Raw genomic sequence first — 17,097 nt, forward strand, 5'->3', positions numbered from 1 at the left:
ATAGAATTCTCAGATACCTACTCCTCCAGCGGCCACCCACATTGCTCGTTCCGCACGTCCCAAACACGACAGCCAAAGAACGTATTGGTAACCTAAAACTCGGCAACCACTAATCAGTAACTATAAAGGGTTTGCACCCGCCATAACCTTTACCTATTTATATAAGCACCTGAGGCGAAGGGCAATTCAAGAAAATTTCGGGTCGGAGAAGGTCGCATACTTACTCCGCGTCCGAACACTCGGCAGATCTCCTTTCCGTTTTCTTCCATTGCCCGGGACGGCGACTTGGAAACTAAAACAACGACGTCGTGCCAAGGTCTGCTCACCTGATACTTCGCTGATTCCCTCCCCCTCCCCCCCTAACTTCCTCCCCTCTTCCAAGATCGATGGATCCGACCAGAGATAAAGATCTCATGAGCTGATCGATTTCTTGGATCTTATTGCGATTGTTCGAGATCAAGAACCGTCTTGGATCGGTTCTGGAGTCCGTCCTTTTCTTGAATTGATTCCGCCGGAATCCAATCCAAGAAGGGATGATCTGAGGCCAAGAACCGAGGAGGAGGAGGAAGAAGAGATGGGAGAGGGCGACGTGGAGGCGGAGAAGGGAGAAGAAGCAGCGGAGAGGAAACCTGACGAGGCCCCGGCCGAGAAGCCCAAGTCTCCGATCCATAAGGATCCGTCGTTCTCCAGTTGGCGCGAGGAGGACGGGATCGAGCGGTTGAGCCGCTCGCCTGAGGGATCTCTTCGCACCAGCTCGGCGGAAGGATCCGAAAATTTTGAGCTGCCGTTGCTTCAAGAAGAGGGAACGCCGAGAGGGACACCGGATCCGGAGAGTCAGAGATCGAGCTACTTCCGCCAGAGGAGCCAGGGGAATATGATCGGGAAAAAGTTCGCTTCTTTTGACGTGGAGAACGGCTTGCACACCAGTGAATCGATGACAAAGCTGGAATTATTGGAACAGTCTGCCCATAACTCTATTACTGCTGTTATGGTGCTCAAGACGTTGTTTTATATCCTGATTTGGTATACTTTCAGCACTTGTTTGACACTGTGAGTGCCTATTTCTTTCTAGTTGTCTTGGTTCTATCTCTATTACGTTCTTTGCTTTATGGATGATTTTCTTTCTTTCTTTCTTTCTTGATCTAGATATAATAAGAATCTCTTAGGGGATAAATTAGGAAAATTTCCAGCTCCGTTGTTGATGAATACCTTCCACTTCACGTTACAAGCTGTTTTGTCCAAGATTATATTGTACTTCCAGTCTCGTGGTTCTGATAGCAATTTACCAATGACATGGAGGGATTACTTCATCAAAGGTAATGAGTGGTCTTGCTGCCAATTTATATCTTTATTGGTCTGGAAAAAACATGGATACAATGCATAGTCATTAGGAATTTCAATTCTTTAATTTCATGAGAATCTATGTGTGAAATGCTTTAGATTTCAATGATACCTGATAATACATAATAATGTCTGCAAGGTTAACTTGGGTTTGACGAAAGTATAATATTTCACTAAGTATTCACGTGCTTATCAGAATTGCATACAACAAACAAATGTTTTAGCTTCATTAGCGTTCGGGAACACCATCAACCCAACTTTAAGTGATGTGGACGGTTTACTGAAAAATGAAAATGAACAGTAGATAAGGGTTAGGCTTCCTTGTTATAATCCTTTGTCAAAGCCTGAAAAATCCTTGGGAAGAACCATTTCCTAAGATAGAGTATTTAGCTTAAACATATAGTTTGTTGTTCACTCAAGCTTCTTGTATATAATACTATATTCTGTTGGATATCAAAGATGGTTCCAAAGCACAAGTAACTTCGAACTGAAAAAAGATCTTAGGGTATGTTTGGTTCGCGATTGGAATCGGAATCAGAATACATTGGAATAGGAATCAGAATGTCCATATTCTCTGACATGTTTGGTTCGGAATTAGATTGGAATCGGAATGGGATTTGAATACTAGAAGATGAGTCGAGATTGAATTTTGGAGGGGCATTTCCGTTCCCCATTGAAATCGGAATAGGAATGAGATGCCCCAAACCAAACAGCGGGATTGGGAGTCACTCATTCCCATTCTCATTTCATAGCCCAACTTCCCCAAACCAAACATGCCCTTAATAGAGTTTGAAAGAATAGAATTATGGAATCATAATTTTGAACTTTAAGTTTGATGATAGTCCATATAAATGTAAATAATTTAGATTTTGAAACTGAGGATGCTAATTTATGCCATAATAGTAGAAGTGAAAACACCATAAGATGTAACTTAACATGTTTTTGTGGTGAAAATTTCCATAAAGGTAGAATTGATAACAGTAAAGGATGTAGAATGAGCAAAGAAGAAATACTTGAATATAAGGGGGTTCATGGTTGTAGAAAATGAATAATGTAAGAAGCATTTGAGCAAGGAGCATTGTGGACTTCGATGTTGTTTTGTTTTGCTTCGCATTCTTTGTTGTGCTTCTGTTCATCTTTCTTCATGTTCTAAGAGCTTGAGGATCAGATGTCCAATACCTTGAGAATAGAAAGGTTGCATAAGAAGCAGAAAGGGGGGGAGTGTACCTATGGAGAGTCTTTTTGCATATATGTATGACAATATCCTGAAATATACCCTGCTAATAACATGATGCATAATCTGAGGGCATTATTAAAAACTCGGGGATACATGAAGTTGGTCTTCCATTCAAATACTAGTATGGTTAATCATATGGGTTATGCTGATGCATTATCATATAATATGAAAAAATAACTTATCAATGATTTGTAACTTATATTACTGATGTTTAGGATGCTTCACATATAAGAAAAAATTGGACATGCATGTTTATATATTAAATTTCCCTTGGTTTGATCTTAAAGAGAGATATTGCTAAGAAGTATTCATTTAAGTTTTGATGTCAACATATAGGTGCCAAATTGTTTGACATAGATAGGTCAAGCTTGTTATCTGGGTATTGTAACACAGCTGTTCTTACAGATTGGAAATTCTATTTGTGTATGTTTTAATTTTTTTACAAGAGAGCTTGGGCTTTCTGTACTTATTCATGTCTTATTAAAACATTTTCTCATTTTACATATGAATACATTCTTTCGCTCATTGTTGAGACAAAGAATATAGTTTTAGGTAAGAGGAAGAGGTAAGCCTTGTAAACTTCTGCGTTTGTCAGGCTTGGGTTGTCTTCACATGTAGACCTTAATTCTCAAGAGAATGGGAAGGGCTTTGTTAGTCGGACCAACTATATGTTTAGCAATCAGCACATATCGTGTCCTTGATCTTAGAAATATATGGCTCCACCAGGATCTTCTACTTCTAAAACATATCTATATTATTGTTCTTTTGTTTTGGTTGACAATATTAAGACTGATATTTCGTGAAAAACTGTGCATTTTAGTGTGCCTATGGAGATTCTAGTGAATGTTCATGTGCTGGCATGTGTTAATGCAGCTTTCTCATCAAAATTGTTACTTCATGCTTTATAACAAGGTCGGCGGAACCAGTATCGGGCACCGTACCGGTTTTCCATCGGCGCGAGTCGGTACGGTCGTGCCGGGCCTATACCGACGGAGGAGACGGCACGCAAAGAGAAAAAGAGAGAGAGAAAGGGGAGAGAGGGAGGGAGGCCGGCGAAGGGCAGCCGACTTCACTTAAAAATTCGAAATTTTTAAAGGCTGTGGCCGGATCCCTATTTTGTTCGAAACAAGAAAAGCAGCCGCGGCCTAGGCCGGCCCTCCGTCGGCGTCCCGCCCTCTCCTTCTCTCCCCTGCTCGCTCTCTCTTTCCTTCTCCTTCTCCGGCTCCAGCAACTGTTTTTGTTTTCGTTGCTGAAACTGTACCGGTGAGCTACCGGTACGGCTCGGGACGGCCGGAACTGCCTGGTTCGGGATAGTTCTGCCGACCCTGCTTTATAACTTCATTATATGCATCTTTATGATATCAAGAGACTAACTTTATACATTTTCATGTAGGTTCAAGCATTGAGGATATTGATATCCATACATGAATCTTAGATTATTAATTGTAGCTTGTGACTTTAGTTCAGAGAAACCGAAGAAATATATTATGTTCATTAAATCTATTGGTCTACTGCTGGTTTTTAGTGGTCATGGGTCAATATTTGGTCGGTACGTACATTTCCAAGTTCCAACTATGGAAATGCAACCACAACCATAATTTAAGGCTTGTACCAAATAACTGAGCTGGAAAACAATCATTCATCTAAGAGCCACATTATTTGCCATCATCAATTTTTCATGTTTTTTGTCGCGTTATCAGTCCATTCTCCATCATCTTACCTCTTGACACAAATCTGAGTAGTTCTACTCATAAGCGCCTTCTTGGATCATCAGTACATGTGCACCATCTTGGCTGGCTTCTTATTAGTTCAATCTGTTTTATGCAGTCATTTCTAACCCAGTTCCTTTTTCATCATGTGTCTACCTTGAAAGTCTTTCTTGTGGTATGTGTGTGTTATGTGCATGGACAGCTGTAGAGTAGTGAGAATTTCAACTGGTTGGTGTACCCAAGAATCTTCCTCCTAGTCTGTGTTCCATTGCTTTCTTCTTCGCTTTTCTTTTTTCTTTTTTTTTGCTCTGTTAGAAGCATGGAACTTACAAGACTTCTAAATGACATGTTCTTTTGATTTTCTTTCTTTCTTTCTTTCTTCTTTCTTTTCAATGCTGATCCAGTCTCCAATATCCCTCACATCTCTAAGTCATATGCTATTTTGCTTGCTGGTCATGCAGGAATTCCCTATGTTTAATGTTAAATAAGCACAGTTTGCATGCTGTAGAAGTTTGGGCAGTGACTGCAAAAAATAATTACTTTAACAGGATGTCACTTACCATATCTATTAATTGTGGCATGTGCTGTAAACATAAATTTCTTTATGTCAATTTCTAACCAGTCAGCTTAAGTTTGAGGGTCCAAGGATTTTGTGCTGACAAATAATTTTTCTAATGATCTTTGCCATTTTGGCCTTGTAGATCTAACCAGGCGCATTTTGTTCAGAACTTTCTAATGCTAATGTTACAGATGGACTTTACTTTTCGCAGTTGTGCCAACAGCTATTGGAACTGCACTGGATATAAACCTGAGCAATGCTTCTCTTGTGTTCATATCTGTTACATTTGCTACAATGGTCTGTTTCTTGCTCATTTAAAAAAGAAGTTACCTTTCTGTTTTTTTTTACCCCAGCTGTGTTACTAACAAGGTTTATTTATTTTTAACTTCTTATTGATATTCTGCCTTTGACCATCTTATGCAGTGCAAATCTGCCTCTCCAATTTTCCTTCTTCTATTTGCTTTTGCATTTAGGTGAGTTTTGGTGTACTTGGTTCATCTTAGTTATAATTAGCTTACATTATTGCTAGATTGAGTAATTGCAATTCCTTTATTTTCTATTATCATAAGTACATGGCTTCATTTAGTCATCTTAAGGCTTTGACACTAATTTTCTTTTGCATTCTTGAACACCTAAAGCTCGAGCTGATGTTAACTATATTTAATTTTTGTAGTTTAACAGTGCCATTCATCCCCTACCATTGTTCAGAGTTTGATCTAATTTGGCAATGGAGTTTAGGTCTATTTTATTTATCAACGATGAATTTGAATAATCCTGTAGATTTTAATTGCTAGGCCTTAAGCTGAAATGGTAATAGGTGTTCTCTCAGTATGTGGAATGTAGCTTCTGCTATCTACTACAAGTTAAAGAAAAAAATTTCACTGGCTAAGTTGGTCTCTAACAACTTGTTCTAGGTTTGGTTTTATTGCACTGTGATTGCAACTAAGATTAATGTTTCCATAATAGGAAATTTGCATGACTGAAATGCATTCTAGATTAAGGGCATGCTGCGTGTTAGAACCAAGTGGAAGAGATGTAGTTGTCGACCTGGAATGGCTATGATGTTTGAGGGAAAACTGTAGAACAAGTGATCAAGAAAGTTGTAGAGATCTGTGTTCAATTTTTTGGTACAGACCTGATTTGTCTTTGACCTCAAATTGGTTAAGGCTTAAGCAAAGGACTTTGATTGTTGGAGGGTGCATAAATCCTAGTAAGGGAAGGGACGTTGAGAAACTTTTTTGTGATAAAAGTAGAGAAAGATGTTTGGACTTTAGAAAAACTTTTGGTTGGCATATGTGCAATGATGATAAACAAAGGCAAGGGTGTTGCCGAATAGGAGAGGATCCCATGCCATGAGAGATTTTGATATGCTGTACTCCCATATCAACCTTTTCATTTAAGCCACAATGAAGCTTGATATTTCACTATGGGTGGATAGCCTGAAAGTTGAAGTCCCATTCCATTAATTGAGTTCAGTAACTTCAGTTATATACTTAAATAGGAGAAAAAAAAAAGGAGGGAAAAATTTGGACCTAAACAAAATCTTTGTTAAGTGATAAATTTCTTGAAAAGATTTGATTATCAAGGATACATGGTGAAAGGGATGATACAAACACTAAATACTTCATTAAGCTTTATTTGTTAAGATGTCTTAACCAGTGAGCCTTCCATCTACATGGGCCGAGGTTATGGATTGAAGTTTGATCTTTTAAAGTTTATATGTCTTCGTTGTTATGCATGGTGCCTAAATTTAACCCAATGCTGTGTATGAGATGGCCATTCCATGAGACCTAGAAGGCCAGTTGGTGGCTATTAAAGAACAACCTTGTTGTTTGTAAAATTTCAGATCATGTAATTGGGGAGCAACCTTGCTAGATTCCTATAAGAAACATTCTAGATGAGGAGGAAAGAAAACAAGGCTTTGTAGAAGAAATTTGATTTTCATTTTTGTGAAGCAAATTGCGAGTGTAAACCAACTTTTTATACTCGTATAGGAAAGAGAATATAAGAGTAAATGTATCAGTCTTCATTTGTTGTAATCTAAAATGGAGCAAATGTGGATACAAAAACATGTATGCATTTTTGGAGGTCCACGTGTTAAGAGTGATTATAGTCAAGAAACAACTCTATGAAAAGGTAAAAAATTATGCTACCTATATAACTATATTTGTTGTTTAATGTTCAATTTGGCTTTAAATTGTATTAAAAAATAAGAATAAAAAATTTTATTGGTTTTTGGGTGGAAGCAGGATAACTATGGGAAAGGCGAAATGTACATGAATTATATCATGGTGCTTTTCTGCTTATATTCGCCATTGCAGAGTATGTTTCATAAGCTAAACGATAAGCAGGTAAAGTGAATGTTAGTACAGTCTGACAATCATGTTATGTGGACCAACTCAAATATCCCACTCATCATCATTATTATCATTGACTGCCAATTCTGTATGCTTCAGTATTGGATTATTGGGGGATAGCAATACACTGAAGTTCCAATGTATTCTCTTGGCTTAAATTGCATTTAGACTGGCTTTCAAGAAACATTGTTTCCAGACTAAAAGATTGGTTTGCTATGGACATGGGTGTCCAATGACGAGTACAAGATTGATAAACCTACAAGAACATGTAGGTTTTTCTTATTTACATGTGGTGTAAGCTGCACCCTCCACATCCCATGTGTAGGCCTGCCTGTGTGTCACATGGAAGCTAATAACCCATGCAAAGTTAAGGTGGGTCTTGTTCATGGTGTGTATAGGCGATAAAAACCAGTTGGCCTGTGTACACCTCATGACCAGAGTTGGCCACAAGTGCCCCAGGGGCGAGCATGCAGAAACAAATGGTAGTCAAGTTACAGATCTTGATCATTGTTTCCCCTTCTCTATTTTATTCAGGTGATGTAAATTTTGTCATATTATTGATTTAATTCTTCTAAATTCCTCAATTTTCTTACACGTGTAGGAGTCTATTATTCAGGTGATATTATTATTGATTTTGTCATATTATTTTATTTAGGTGATGTAAATTTTGTCATATTATTGATTTGATTCTTCTAAATTCCTAAATTGTTTTTACAAGTGTGGGAGTATGTTTTGGGTTTTTATGCATGCAAAAACAAGTTTCTTGAGGAGTATATTCAGACACCAGTTGCTTTTTAGGCATGCCACTACAACCAAGAGACCGCTTATGTGGATACTTGTATAATATTTTTGTTTTCATCAACTCTTTGTTTTCCAACTATTCCTTGTAAAGTGAAGTTTCAGTATGACTATATGGATTATGGGGGCTTATTTCAAACTGCATAGAAGGGCATTTTGTGGAGGTTAGGTGCCACTGCAATATTTGAAAGATCAGCACATTTTCACTCTATTTACATCTTAGATGGCTGGTTGGCTTCAGCAATGGCAGTGACAATGTTCATTGGCTGTAGTTAGTAAAGAGGTCCTAGATCTCAGAAAAGTCACTAGCAACAGCTTTCATTGATTAAGCACTGGCCAAAACAGACAACAAGCAAAAAAATCACTATATATAGCATCAAGGAATGTGGAACCATCTTGAACTGCCCGGTTTAGGGCGTACCGAGCCGTGTCGGTGGCGGACCAGGATGGTTCCAAACTTCCAATATTCAAAATGAGAAACCGGCAAGAGGGGGAGAGGGAGAAGGAAAGAGAGGAAGAAAGAGAGGGGGGACGAAGGGAGAGGGAGAGGGAAGGAGGGTTGCCTGAGGGCTGCAGAGGGCCGAAGAAGGGGCTCTGCCCTTCGGACCCTTGTTTCTTTTGAAACGAGGGTCCTTCGTTGCCGTCTTCGCTTAAAATTTTCAAAATAAAAAAAGAGCTCAAATTTTAATTGAAGTTAGCAACTCCCTTGCTGACTTTACTTAAAATTTCCAAAATAAAAAATAGGCCTCGACGGACCTCTCCTCTGGCCCTCTGTGGCCCTCCGGTGGCCTTTGGAGCCTCAAGAAATCCTCTCTCCCTCCTTTTTCTCTTCCACCCCCCCTCTCTCTTTCTTTTCTCTCGTTCTCCCTCTCCCTCGCCCTTTTTGCTTTGTTGGTACTGGCCCGACACGGAACGGCACGGGGGCATACTGAACTGTGCCGCCGGCCGACGGGTTCAGGCTTCGGTATCGTCATGGTGAACCTTGTATAGCATACTTAGTGCTGTCCTTTTTCTTCCACTATATTCTGTTCTATTGTTCTTGAGCTATGTAACCATTATGTTCCTTTTGTCTCATTAACTTTGGTACAATGGCCTTCCCCCTTGCAGTTAATGCCTTTTGTTCAATGCATTTTTCTGTTTCTATGTATTTGTTATATTATGGTGAATTACCATAATTGTTTTTTCTGCTTGTATATAAAATCTTTGGCTGATTCCTAACCTGATAACAAGTCTTTTAGATGCAAGGTTCATGGTATCATTCATATTTTCTTTCTTTTATTCTTCCCTTTTCTGTTTTAAGTACTCATGTTTGATGTCACTCTTAATAATTTCGTTTCAAAGGTTGGAAAATCCCAGCATCAAGCTTCTAGGTATTATATTCATCATTTCCTTTGGAGTTCTATTAACAGGTATATTTATTAATTGCAACCCAGTGCTGCAGTTTGTGATATGCTGTCTATCAAGAATAACTTTGTATAGATCTTATTTCTAACGTAGAGGAATGAGAAGAATTGAGATATTTGAAGGCATTTGCAATCATAAATTTTGTCAATACTGAGGATTCAGATGCTTATCTATTCATGCTTTTTTCTATTTTTTATATGATGCAAATTATGAAAGCCACATATTGAATCTTAATACGTCCAATCACTTAGTCATTGGTCATCTTGCTGATGTTCTCCATTGATTTTACAATTGAGATCTCATTTATTTATGTCATGAAGTTTATATGGAAAAAGAAAAATAATGCAAAGAATGTGTCCAACTAGGGGTGCAGCTGGTTTAGCTTCACCCACCTGCCTATAAGCCTCAAGGCAGCCTTGTATGTTGTAGCTTTAAAGCATGACAAGAGAGGATGTTTAAGAAGCTTTCTTAGAAAAATTTATATTCATAAAAAAGTTAATATGGTAGAATGGCTGAAGAATCCATGCAAACTGTCTGAAGTTGGCTGCTCGCAATTATCCATGACCAGAATTTATGAATTTGTAAAGTTACAAACATGTGACTGTTGTTAGCTGTTCAATATTTCTTGGCAAGAATGCCTATGAAAGATGCCATAATTGTTTCAAACAAGGTTTTGAATTTTGGTTCTGGTGGCTGTGCCACTCACCAGCCACTATGGTCTGTGGTCTGTGCAGTGCAGTGCCTGCCACGCTGGTCCATGTCCGGTGGTGTATTGAAACAGAAAAAAGGGAATCCTTTTTAATTAAAAATATTTATAAAAAGGGTTAAATAAGTGTTGTGCTGATCCATGCCATGTTGCCAACACTTGAAAGTTGAAACCATTGTTTCAAGACCTCCTCCATACTCACCAACATCCTAGTGTTTCCATCCTGATTTAATAAATAATGTTATACTGCTATTGTATTTTTAGGCAACTAGGTTCGAATATGAAAAACATGATCCCCATGGCGAGATCTTGTTGGTGGGCCTACTGTATAGCATCCAGCCTGAACCTAACAGCTACTTAACGTCTAGCCTCCCATCACATCTCCTTGTGGAGCTCAAACCTATTACCTCGTCATGGGTTGACTCCAGGTCAACAAGGGCTTTTCTAAATCCTACATCAGCAAGAGGTCGGTCCATATAGTGGAAGAACTCTCTCTGTCCCATTTAAAAAGCTTACCAAGAAATTGACTTGACCTATGAAGTGATATCAAATAATTCTCAACTTGTTTCCCACAAAGATGGATAGAAAACTTCTCAAGTCGGAATCCATTTCATTTTTAAGGCTGCCTTTTCAAACATTGAAAATTATTACTAATATCCAAAAATGAGTGGAAAGAGGACTCTAAATTCCAGCTGCATCCTATGTGCTTTAAGATACAAAACCACAATAGAAGAAGCTTGCCGCATTAATGTTGCTATATCTCCATGCTCAATTATCTCTCCTTTCCTTCAAAAGTCTCAACTTGACCTTTCACCTCTTCTTTACTTATATTTCCGGAAGGAATTTTAAGATTGTTTTAATGTCAGGAATTTTGCCTCTATATTTTATTTACCACCACATACCTCAACATATGTTGTTGAAAGAAATAAATCATCAAAATCCTCGATCTGTAGGCATGAAAATTGGATAACTTTGGATTTTTTTTTTCAACTCATTTTGTTGTAAAGGAAAGCTAAGGAACTTGGCAAAGAAAAGGACCTTTTGACTCACAATCTACATCAGTGCATCATCCTTGACTACGACTTCTTAGAAAAGTTGAAATTATAAATAATATTCAGGAAATTGTTGCATAGAGATTTGCAAAGAGCTTTTTTCCCCCCAACCCCATATTACAAGCGTTTGCCCATACAAACAGGGTTTGGCTTTATATATGTATTAAAGCACAAACATTTAAAATCAAAGAACTTGTTATGACTTATGACATCTAGAGTTTTAACTCTCTATGACTGGTCTCAACTTGATACCAACCTTCTAAAAATTGGTGTGGAATACCCAACCAAGGCAATTGTGTTGAAAAGACGCTTGCCAGCTAATGTAGAAGATTAGTTGGTAGAAAGTAAAACCTACCCTACTTGTAATGCTATTTGATCTCATGCAACTATCGAGAAACCTTTCAGGACTTATTTTCTTTGAAAATAATCTAGATGAAGATGTGAGAAGTGATATAATGATTTTCTTTTGTTTCAGACAAATTATATGCTATGGAGCCCTCAAGTTAAACACAATCTAACCAAACACTAAAAAAAAATCAATAAATATTGAATATAATATCTATAGCAGAAGTCTAATTGTTTAATGTTTATATTATTCTGAGGTGTCTGACGAGTTTTGACCATGTGGATGATAAGTAACGTTCTGAAACTAGAGATGGAATGCTATAATCTGATTTCCAAGATCATCATAGAGTTAAAAAACGAAGAAGTTTGGGAACATCAAAATATATGAAATTTTGCATGATCATTTTCTTGTAATTCAAGCATATTCTTATCAATACTAATCATCTAATCCTTCTACAAGATGTTCAGCATCTGAGTTGTCTAGCTATTGTCTCTAATAAAATTCTTTGATAACTGTAGCTATGCTTATTTTATGTAGTGCAGACTTACTTTTTCTTTTTTTCCTCACTTCAATTCTAGTAACCTTGCTATCTTAAACTGTCAGTTGCTGATTCTATTTCACTGCACAACTGCCGGTAAATGATGTGATGTCTAGCTTAAAATCTCTAATAGCAGCTGCTCTTGTACAATATTATAGACTAACACAAATTCTGTCAGTTGCTAAGGAAACGGAATTTGAGTTTTGGGGATTTGTTTTTGTTATGCTTGCTGCTGTTATGTCGGGTTTTCGCTGGTGCATGACTCAGCTTCTTTTGCAGGTATGGCTATTAATTCCTGTATTCAGCTTGCAATCGATATAAATTTGTATAGTGGAAAACATGATTGAGATTTCTAAATATTCATTTTGCTTTGATAGTGAAATCTTTGTTTGCTTTTCTCCTCATTCTAACATTAATGACTTTTTTCTTTGTATATGGCTTTTGAACTTGGTATGAAGAAAGAGGCTTATGGTAAGCAACCTATCCTGCCTCCTTTTAATTTCCTCATAAAACTACAATAAAATTATTGAAGTGCTATAAATTGTGCAGGCACATAGATGTCTGCTCAACTGTCATGAAGTATTTCCATAGAAATCCTGTAACATTTGCCTATCAGATTGGGGTGTTTGTAAAATCAAATAATTTTTTTGTTGGACTTAAATAAGGGCCAAGTTGCCATAAAGTAGTTTGTGCATTAAATTGAAACTTTGACAGAGCTTTCTTTTTTCCTGTATAAGATTGTTAAGGTCATATTAGTTTATTTTGGTGTCATGCAGGTCTAAAGAATCCAATTACCCTGATGAGTTATGTTACTCCTATGATGGCAGTTGCAACTTTAATCCTCTCCCTTGTAATGGATCCTTGGCATGATTTTCAGACGAATGCTTATTTTGATAGTCCATGGCACATAATTCGGAGTTGCATATTAATGCTTATTGGAGGATCTTTGGCCTTCTTTATGGTGAGAATTGCATATTTGCTCCAATGATCTATCCATTATCCTAAAAGATTGATGATATCCACCATTATTTTTGTTGAGGTTTTCAACAAATTTAGCTGTTTATTACTATCCTTGTGGAATGGTCATGCACTTAAACAAATTGCAATATTCTTCTCATTGCAGGTTTTAACTGAATATATTCTCATCTCAGCAACTAGTGCGGTAACTGTAACAATAGCTGGTGTTGTAAAGGAAGCCGTCACTATCGTGGTATGAAACAACAATGCAAATTCTACTTATAATTGGTGAAGTAAACTAAGTTGTCTTAGTACGTTGATATAATTGCTGTGATGTTTTTTCAGGCTTTGTTTGGTCACCAAGAAGCTAAAAATGAAAAGAAAACTGGTTAGATAAGAATACCTTTTTCACATTTGGTACTAATATATATATATATATATATATATATATATATATATATATGGACAAAAAACAAAGAGAAAATAATAGGCAAAAGTTTTCTCTAACCAGCTCAAATTTTTGCTTCTCCAAAAGGTAGCTAACTAGCTGTTTTGTTACAAAATAATAAACAGACAAGTGGCTAAAGATGAATTAACTATCTTACTAGTGACTCTCTTGACAATTGTCTGAAATGTTTTTGTTCAGCCAAACATGAGCAAACTCCTCTTGTGTTTTCTTTTGGTTATTTTCTTTTCTTTTATTTCATTTTTTTTGGCAACCAAACAGTGTCTTAATCTTATTCTAACATCTCTCTCTCTCTCTCTCTTATTTACTACTCATCTAATTTGTATAGATATGTTGATGCTTGAGATTTGTAATGGTAGGTGATTTGCTTTTATTCATTTCCAATCACCACCATGAGAAGGAAAAGGGCAAGAGAAAGCTACACAGGGCAATATGTAGGGCTCGTTTGGTTCGCGGGAAGCATTTTCCTTCCTAGGAATATGATTCCTGGAAAACAAATTCCTAGGAAGAGGATGCCTAGGAAAGTACTTTTGGCATGTTTGGTTGACCATGGGAAAGTGACAAATTTCCAAGATGCTTATGTTTGGTTGGCCATCCACTTTCCTAGGAAAGTTATATATAATTCCTATTATGCCCTTAATAAAAATTAGGTTTTTAATGCCTCTTTAATGCTTCTTTAATGCTGAAGGGACTTTTTGGAAAAAAGTAAAAATGGAGTGATTCCCGCCTCATGGGAAAGTAACTTTCCCATGTTTCTCATGGGAAAGACTTTCCCATGAAATGTGGGAATCACATTCCCATGGGAATACAACTTTTCCTTCTCTCTCCTTTGAAAACTCCAACCAAACAAGAGGCATCTCATTACTTTCCCGTTGACCACACTTCCCCCCTTTCTTTTCCCGCGAACCAAACGAGCCCGTAGTTCTTCTTCTTCAAGAAATCTTTTGAAATCAATTACGAGTTCAGGGAATAACTAGAAAATACCCTATGGTAGTCCAGTATAGGGGTAGTAATGGTTTAGGGCAGGTTGGGTTTGGGTTGGGGTCAAGTAAGGATAATAACAACGTACAAAACCTTGACTGATACCTGATCTGATCTGACATCAGGTCAAGAACTGTCAAACCATACCCACCTATGGGTCGTTTTGCATCATCCATCTGACCCTAACATAATTATTTTGCAATATTCAATCCCCAAGATACCTAATCTAATCTATCAAATACAATCCTTATAATTCTTATTGGCTGATTTCCAATATGATTTAGAAAACTAGTATTAAGAAAATGACCAACCAGTCAAAAAATTCTTACCAAGATCATGATATCCCAGCCTAAATTATTCCGACCAAATAGAATTCTATCCTCATGATCTGTGACAGGTCAAAGCTTTGACCTTTTGGGTCAGAAATTTTGACCCATATGCAACCATAACTAAAAAGGTTGAGTCGGGTTTTGAGTCAGGTCAATTTATGCTTCCCCTAATCCATTGCGCCTTTTAGAAGGCAATTAAAGTGATATACATGCATAAAAAAAGGTTTTCAAGTGCATAACAGTAGTCAATATAGACGTACACTGCAGACTATAAACTTTCTTCTAAGACCAATCTTTAATGGTATTTGTAAATGATTTCATATCCATTTTTTCATTCCTAAACCATATTAAACCATTTGAAGTCCACTGCATCGCTTGTGTATTTAACTGAAACTAGTGGTTAAGAAACAAATCATGCAATTAGCCAACTATTACCTATTTTATTTGAAGTAATGGGAACAGGAGGAGATATGGCTCTAAAAATATCATACTCAAACTGGAAGAGTTAGGAGCTATATTTAGAAGTCAAATAAGATTTCACTTGGAGCTATTGCCATATTGGTAAGAAAGAGCTCATTAATTTTAAATGCAAATTAGAGGTATAGGGATTTTGAATTGTGGAGATTTTCACTAACGGCAAAAAAAAGGACTTCATACTTAGAAGAGGAGGGCAGAAATACAATGCCTATAGAAACATCAGTTTGCTAGGAGAAATGATTAAGAAGGAGAGGTAAAATGTAGTATTAATGAGATGTTGATTTTCTTATTTTAATGAGTGCTTTGCTTCATGATTTGGAATTGCCCTTATAGTCCAAGGCTGGCATACTATGGGTTAAAAGGAAAGTTGGAATTAAGTTGATCAATGAGACATACTGAAAAAAGTTAAGGGCCTGGGATATATACAGTTTTGCATTTGTTGAAGTGTTTAAGGTCTCTCAAATATGTGCTACTTCTCTATTATTAGTTCATTGGAAGGTTCAATTGATGGAAAAGCTAAGTGAACATCCATCTAAACTTTTCCTCGAAAAAGGTAATTACAGAGTTCTGTCCCATTACATTATTCTCGGAGATTACAAAACAGTGTCCAAGGTTCTTTCTCAAGGAGAAAGAGAAGTGACTGATATCTATTTTCATAAATTTATGGGTGTGTGGTAGAGGAAGACAAATTTTCCACGGGTTAATTATTTATTATGAATATAATGATTCTTGGAGGAATCAAGAGGGAGCGCATTGGTGACAAGGCATCATTTAGAAGATTAACATGGATAAATTGAGAAATCATTAAGTTAAATTGGTCCTTCCTATATCACATACTTGGATGTTCTGAATTTGCCATGTAGAAGTTTTATGCTACTTATGTCCACCATTTTTCTTATTATGCTTCCCCAGAGGTTATATCTAGAAAAATCAGAGGGTCAAGACAAAGAATGTGCTTTTACTCAATATCTTTCTAAAATTATTGGAAAAGCAAATATATCCTTTTCGCTAATGATTATTCTTTTATCCTGTATCGTTCTACAGTTGCTGGAAAAGCAAGCATAAACCTTTGCATAAGGTGGAAATTTAACATCTTTCCCTTTGAATTTGTGGATGACATACACAATGGGGTAGGGACTAGGGATTGACTATTTTACCTTGTTCTTGTTACTTTGAGGGGGTCTTAGGTCTCAAAGCGATGCTTTGAAGTTTACTTATGTGCGTGAATACCACAGGAAATCTGGAAGCAACTGCTTCTTCAGTTCATCTATATTTTTATGTATCTACTCATACTCGGTTGTATCATGCAGATATGCTGTGACACAGGCTGATGCTGCATGATTTGCCTTTATAATGTCTATAGGCATACAGATGTCTAAGATTATATTGATTCATCTTGATTGTGATATGCTATACTGGTAGTGCAGTACTTTTTCTTGATTCTGCAAAGTATAAAGATTAATTTGCTGAAATGCAAACAAAATCATTAGATAAAGATACAGCTTTATGTAGGTCAAGATATGGAATTATAGATAGTAACTAAGAATGCTTGTCTAATCATTATTCATATCACCAAAAATTATCAGTCAGAGTCCAAATTTTCTAACAGCAACAATGTGCTTGTGTATACTGATTAGTTAGAAAGAAAGAATGGATGAAACAAGTGGGTAATTGCAGTAGGTTTGGAAGATTATCAATCTAATTTTTTTTGTTATGGATGAAGTTTCAAACTATGCTTCTACATGTATCTGCTTTATTAAATCCATTTTACTCTTTTTCCCTTTCAGCTGTATTGATAAGTTTGTCTACCAACTCAACCAAATCTTTATATTTGTAAAAT

General features: G+C 36.8%; 1 protein-coding gene across 2 annotated transcripts in view; it reads left to right on the plus strand.

Annotated features, from left to right (window-relative positions):
- LOC103707346 (putative sugar phosphate/phosphate translocator At1g06470) overlaps positions 1–17,097 on the plus strand; it is a 28,210-nt gene continuing 11,113 nt past the window's right edge. For both annotated transcript variants that reach the window (XM_008791789.6, XM_026804764.4), the window contains exons 1-9: positions 1–1,050; positions 1,147–1,316; positions 5,058–5,143; positions 5,270–5,319; positions 9,343–9,410; positions 12,226–12,326; positions 12,506–12,518; positions 12,824–13,008; positions 13,171–13,257. In XM_008791789.6, the coding sequence (XP_008790011.3) occupies positions 575–1,050; positions 1,147–1,316; positions 5,058–5,143; positions 5,270–5,319; positions 9,343–9,410; positions 12,226–12,326; positions 12,506–12,518; positions 12,824–13,008; positions 13,171–13,257 (1,236 nt within the window). In that variant the 5' untranslated portion in view covers positions 1–574. The remainder of the gene's footprint in view (positions 1,051–1,146; positions 1,317–5,057; positions 5,144–5,269; positions 5,320–9,342; positions 9,411–12,225; positions 12,327–12,505; positions 12,519–12,823; positions 13,009–13,170; positions 13,258–17,097) is intronic.

The sequence above is a fragment of the Phoenix dactylifera genome, chromosome 5, assembly GCF_051530095.1.
Source record: "Phoenix dactylifera cultivar Ajwa chromosome 5, Ajwa_hap1_PhDact_Kaust_v1.1, whole genome shotgun sequence".
Taxonomy (NCBI): domain Eukaryota; kingdom Viridiplantae; phylum Streptophyta; class Magnoliopsida; order Arecales; family Arecaceae; genus Phoenix; species Phoenix dactylifera.